The following is a 6,718-nucleotide window of genomic DNA, read 5'->3' as shown; positions in this document are numbered from 1 at the left end:
TGTAGTTTGCTGTTCCAAGTCCTTTGTTTATTTAATGCTTTGGGCTAGTGTTGTCACCTTGTGGGCAAACTATTTAGTGTAAAAAAAAAAGCTGACTGAGCATACAGATTAGCGCAGTTAGAAAGATTGTGCTGTGCTTGTACTATTCTGACAGTATTTATATATACATAGTTCTGTCATTAAACTCTAAATGGCGCAGACTGATGGGTCCTTAATGCAAGCTGATGATATTTACAGCGTTAACTACTTGGCACAGCTGATTGGTTCATGTCGCATCTGTAGCCAATGAGGTTGCTGCTCAGCATTTAAATGGCTAGTTAGCATTCACTATAGCAGTTTGCAGTACCCTCCATCTTCCCCAGCTCCACCTGTATAGATCTGCCATGGCCATGGGTAATTGATATATGCCATTTCTGCAGCAGCAGTAGTATATCTTACATACTCACAGCTGCGTATTGGCGTATGTATTGGCAGTAGCAAGTTCCTGTACTTGCTCTGCAGCAGTAATAATGTACAATAACCAAAATAATCAACAGCAGCAACAATTCAGCAGTAGCAGCATAGCAGATCTATTCCGCCAAGACCAAATACATTAACATTGTCATATCCATTACCATGCTAAAAATCTTCCGAAACTTGTCATGATAGAAATTATAATATTTATGTCACACACAATGTAAGCACACCTTAGCGTACACTTACAAACTGAATGCTTTGGGCTTTGAGCTTTAAAACATTGTGAATTCCAAGGATGTAACTAAAATACTCAAGATTAAGGGAACCAAAAGTAATATTTTATGAATCGCTCATTGAGAAAACTGTTTTGATTAACCACTAATGGCATGCCTTAAGTGGCATGCCTCCTCATCAATGTCCATTGTAAATACAAATTTCTAGTTATATTGTCATTTTCCATGTTTCTACTGTTTCTCAGCTTCCTAGTCAAGCAGGAGAAAATAGCTGAGAACGGCAGTGCACTTTCTCTTTCCTTTCCTTATAACTTACATCTCTTTGTTTTGGTCTTTAACACCAACCCCCAACCTTTATCTCTCTCATACACTCTCTTTCCTTTCCCTTTGTTTGTTCAGTTTCCCCTTTCTCACTTCCCACCCGACAACAGCTGCTGTGCTCTGATTGGCTGAGTTTCAGGAGGGGGTGGAACCATGTGACCTGTTGTGATATTTTCTTGCCTGCTTAGAACAGATCTCTCAGTTACAGAACAGACGGGGACAGACGCACTCTCACATTCTGTCCTCAGTGTCAAACAACACTGCTACGCGTTTAAAAAAAACATTATTGTAACGTATCTCATCCTGGATTACCATTTCCATATTCCTTTAACAGGAAAAAACAGGAATATTTTTCTTTTTCTCTGTCTTCTTTTGGTTTTCTAAGCCTTTTGTGCCTGAACTGCCACCAGGGAAACGGGAACAACAGAGAAGGAGAAGAAAGAAAGGAAGCAAAACCGATAGACAGCATAGATCAGCCTGAGAGAGACGGATGTGTACGGAAGATGAGTCCGGCTTTAGAAGCGCTGATGGAGGGGTGTAGATACCCAGGGAAAGGAGAAATGAAGGGAGGAGTGATGTTGGAACCGTTTGTCCATCAAGTCGGTGGTCACTCTTGTGTACTGCGGTTTGGGGAACAGACTATCTGTAAACCACTAATACCCAGAGAACACCAGTTTTACAAGAGCCTGCCACCAGAGATCCGCAAATTCACGCCACAGTACAAAGGTAAGTGGACACTTGACAGAATATGATCATTGCAGCCAATCAGGCACATCTTGTTTATGTCCTATTGTGTGCCATAGTCTTCCTTTCTCTATCTTGCTTTCTATTTTGCTCTATCTGTGCATACATTTTAATAACAAGAGCTGTAAATCATCGTTTTGAAGAATTTGAATGAATAAGTTACACTGACTTAATTCTAAGTTCTGCATGACTCCTATAACAAGGCCACACAGACTTTCATATGCGCTAACTGATTGGATGGCCCTGGAGTTTTTATTTTAAATGACATTTAAATTGCCATAGATGGACAGACAGATTGATAAATTTAAAGATTTAATGGATTGAAAATGGCAGATTGAGTTGTGCCACAAGAACACGCGCGACACACTTTTTGACACTCAGATGTATGCTCGTGGCATCAGATGGAATATCATGTTCAGTTCTTTTAATCTGGTATATTTAAACGCACACACACAGACACAGACACTCTGGCATCTCTCGCAGTGTATTTGGCGGTGTCTTTGACTGGGCAGCGATACAGGACTAAAAAAAAACCTTTGAGGCAGAGAGGATATGACATATAGGAAAGTATGTGCGCACACTCTCACGTGCTTGAGCATACTTACATTCTCTAAGACACAAATACAAGGCTCAAATATTATTTAAAGCCTAACACATCAAAGAGAGGCTAAACACTAATGTACTCTGACTCAGCAAGTATAGACCAAAGTGTGAATGAGCGTTGGTGCAGAGACGTGACATCACTGCTAGTGATGTCATCGTTCTACCGTGACTGCAGAGGTTGAGAGGCTGCAGGGTCCTAGTGCCTGGCACGCTCCATTACATATAGTTGCACACAACCACCACAGACAAGTTTCAGCAGTTAAAGCTTGTGTTTTGTGATCAAAATTAAGTGTTTTAATACTTATGCCATTCAATGTTGAAAAGATTTTGCTGTTCTCTTTCTTTCTCTGTGTGTACCCCCTACCTCACTCAGTTACCCATAATCCTCTTGTGATGCTTTGTTCCATCTATGGTTATCATGAGATACCAGCTTAAATCATGTCTTAGGCCACATGCTACTTGTGTATATGTATATTTTATATATACTTTGTATAGCTTTGTATTTGATGTATTGATCTGTATTTCAAATGTATCAAAAGAGTTTTCCAATTTGTTGCTGTTTGTAAATTTCAATGATACATTTTATGTAAAACTTCTTATCTGCTTCTTATCTGTATTTGATATCTGATGTGGGAATCTTGCAGATGGTTTGTCCAATGAGTCGTAATAAAAGAGCTCATTGAATTGTACCTTCTCGCCTCCTGTGTTTTTTGTGTGTCTTTTTTTGCTTAGCACTAGAAGGCATGCAAAACACTCCCGCAGTCTTACATTTACATGACAGTATTGAATATTCACTATGTACACACTTACATTCTCTTCTCAAACCCTTGCTTTTATTTCGTTTTATGCATATTAAAGTACAGTTTAAGCCGGATTGGGTAAGAGCTACATTTTTTTTAATCATCATATGATTCATCATATTTGAATCATATGTTGTTTGTGTCAGCACAACGTCCAATGTACTCATCATCTCTCTTTTTCTCTTTCTTTCCCTCGTGCTCTCTTCAGGTGTGGTGTCAGTGAGTTTTGAGGAAGATGAGGAGGGGAATCTGTGTTTGATAGCATACCCGCTTCTCAGTGATCCAGCTGATTTGGAAAACAAGGAGCCCTCTCCTGAGTGCGAGCCCAAGAATAAGCTTGTTAAGTGGGGGAAGAAAAAGCCATCAGGCCTGCTCCCGGAAAACGAAAGAGCCAGACAGAGTCGCAAAGAGGAGAAGGGCAAAAGGTGAGGGAGGGCACATGACTCAAAAATCTGGGATCAGTATGATTTTTAAACAATCAACTGTACATTGTTACAAAAATTTATATTTAGAATAAATGCTGTTCTTTTGAACTTTCTATTCTTAAGAGAATCCTGAAAAATATCACTGATTCAAAGAATAATATTAAGCAGTACAAATGTTTTGAACATTGAAATGTTTTTTGGATATTAGGATAATGTGACTGAATACTAGAGTAATGGCTGCTGAAAATTCAGCTTTGCCATCACAGGAATAAATTACATTTTAACATATATTGAAATAGAATTTTAAATTGTAATAATATTTCACAATGTTTCAGTCTAAATAAATACAGTCTTGGTGAGCATAAGAGACTTCTTTCAAAAACAGCTTTTAAACAATTGTGTTTGTTATATGTACAGTACATCCTTATCATGTAATTCAATGTTTAAGCACGCACATAATGATTATAATTTGTTAACCCTTTCTCCTCTGATCTCTGCAGTAATCGGGATGATAAGGCAGAGGTATTGTACTTCAGCCTGGAAAAAGGAAATGTGGTTCCTCAGATCAAACACAACCCTTGGAGTCTGCAATGTCATCAGCAACACTTACTGAGGATGAAGGAGAACTCCAAACACAGAAACCAGCACAGTATCCTTTTTAACAAGTGAACACACAAATGACCACTGAATAATGATTAGAAAAGAATACCAGCACAAAATCTTATTATACGACATGCAAACACATTTATACAATCAGATATTCAACTGTGTAGTAGTATTTCCTCCTTGACTCCTGACCCCTCTTAGAATTTATCCTGCTGGAGAATCTAACATGGCGGTACCGGGTTCCGTGCGTTCTCGATCTGAAAATGGGAACACGTCAGCATGGGGACGATGCCTCTGAAGAAAAGAAAGCAAATCAGATTCGTAAATGCCAACAAAGCACTTCCTCTTCTATTGGAGTACGCCTCTGTGGCATGCAGGTAATTACACATCTTCTAAATAGTCTACATACATATGCACACCAAAAATGTTTTGAGGTATACACAAAATATGTATAGTCATTTTTAAACTATAAGTCACGGTTGTTCAGGCAACTGATTTTGTATATAAACATGCTTTTTTAATGGTTGTAGTAGGGATGCAAATACATTGAATATACAGTATCTTGACTGATTTTGAATTGTTAATTTAATTGTAAATAATCATTTCCCCTATTTGTACACTTTTTTTGCTGTAATGACTGGCTTATTATACATTATATCCAGGGGTGCACATCACTTTTTTGGTCTGGTTCTCAAGGGAGCACCTTGGTACTCATACGTTACGCGGCATACTTATCCTACAAGCTGTCGTCATCACTCTCCTCCTGACTGCTCTCCTCACTACAACACTATTTGTTCACTGTAGAAATGAAATATAGGTTAATCTTTGTTATAGCTGTATTTTTTATTTTATTAACATTAATGACACAGACAACAGCAGGAATATTAGGCTGTTGTCACTTTAAGACCAAATGCACAGACCGAACATACTGACACATGCGGTTTCTCATAAGCGCTTCCCTCCACGTTTTCTGCTGTGCATCGCTTTTTTTTAACGCATTCGCACCAGTTATTTGCACCCCTGATTATATCTTATTAATACAATGTGTTCTTTTTTAAATATTTTAGTGATTAGTAGTAAAACCCTAAGTCTAATTCTGATCTGTGTTTCTCCTAATAGGTGTATCACAACGCTACAGGGCAGCTGATATTCATGAATAAGTATCACGGGCGTAAGCTGAGTCTGGCCGGGTTCAAAGAGGCTCTGTGCCAGTTCTTCAGTGACGGCCGAGTTCTGCGCAGAGAACTTCTGACCCCAGTGTTGCAAAGACTAAGAGAAATGAGGGCGGTGCTGGAGGCCTGCGAGAGCTATCGTTTCTTCTCCTCCTCTCTTCTCGTCATCTACGACGGGGCTCCACCGCCTGCCCCATCCAGATCACGGCCCTCTCGTGGAGGAGAGGAGGAAGATGAGGAGGACGACGATGAAGATGAGGACGATGATGAAGAGGGAGCCTACGGAGGGCGTCACGATCACTCCAGCGGCATTTCTCCGACGGTGGATGTTCGAATGATCGATTTCGCCCACACAACGTGCCGTGATTACGGAGAGGATGGCATCGTTCACGAGGGTGGAGATAGCGGCTACATCTTCGGCCTGCAGAATCTCATCAGCATTCTGTCACAGCTTGAGGAGCACAGCAACGACTAAGCGCTTGTGCGACATCTTACCATGCATCTGCCATGCCAAGCTTACCGTGGGCACCCTGAACATGCCATCAGGGCTTAAAGTTCACGCTTAGCGGAGCAGTTACGTAGGCAAGGGTCAAAGGAAAATCCTGAATTCCTAGAATCCTTCAGGAGCTGAACGGACTGAACTGTTTTGTACTTTCTCGCCGAGGCGATGGAATGCGGTCCCTCTTCACGCTTGTAGTTTCTGCTTGCCCTGAATCGCAGATGGGCGGCAGTAGATGAGTTTCTGTGACATCTCATCTGCTCCTGTATCTTTATCTGTTCCTTCATCTATGAAAGATAAGAGAAAAAAGCTGATGCTTGCATTAAAAGAGCGGTTTATACAAAGACATTTGCAAAAACTGATGTTCTACACACCTTTGAAGAGAGGTCGGTTTGTAGCAACTGTAGCACAATCATAAATTGTTATGAGAAGCAACTTAGCAACATACATGAAGGTGCTTTAGAAACACTAACCTGCAGGACTCAAGGGAAGAGACTTACTCTGTACTTGTAGGGAATGATGGGTTTGTGGGAAAGGGAATTTGCATAGTCCTTTCCACATTCCGGATCATAAAAGACTTTTTCTCTTGGACATTTTAATATATCTCAGTGTCTTGGATCCTCTTCATTCCATATCCATGTGTTGAAGATTAGCATCCTCACTCCAGAGACTTTAAAGAGAACCCTATTTATTTATAAAAAATATTTCTATCAAACGTGAATGGAAATGTGACATTCCATCCTTTAGTTCTACCGTATGTTGTAAGTTATATAGGTAGATAAATGATTTTTATGTCATGGTTTTCTCTGTTTTGACATCATGAAACAAAATAAAGAGAAATCTGTTTTGTTGTGGTACA

General features: G+C 39.9%; 1 protein-coding gene across 1 annotated transcript; it reads left to right on the top strand.

Annotated features, from left to right (window-relative positions):
• The first annotated feature begins 1,201 nt into the window (after nt 1-1,201).
• On the top strand, nt 1,202-6,718 carry ip6k2b (inositol hexakisphosphate kinase 2b). The gene is made up of 5 exons (XM_084426180.1): nt 1,202-1,736; nt 3,366-3,582; nt 4,083-4,231; nt 4,390-4,565; nt 5,308-6,718. The coding sequence occupies exons 1-5, from the start codon at nt 1,514-1,516 to the stop codon at nt 5,833-5,835; spliced, it is 1,293 nt and encodes a 430-aa protein (XP_084282306.1). The 5' UTR covers nt 1,202-1,513; the 3' UTR covers nt 5,836-6,718.

The sequence above is a fragment of the Rutilus rutilus genome (assembly GCF_951802725.1).
Source record: "Rutilus rutilus genome assembly, chromosome: 12".
NCBI lineage: Eukaryota > Metazoa > Chordata > Actinopteri > Cypriniformes > Leuciscidae > Rutilus > Rutilus rutilus.
This window is presented reverse-complemented; position numbering and strand designations above follow the sequence as displayed.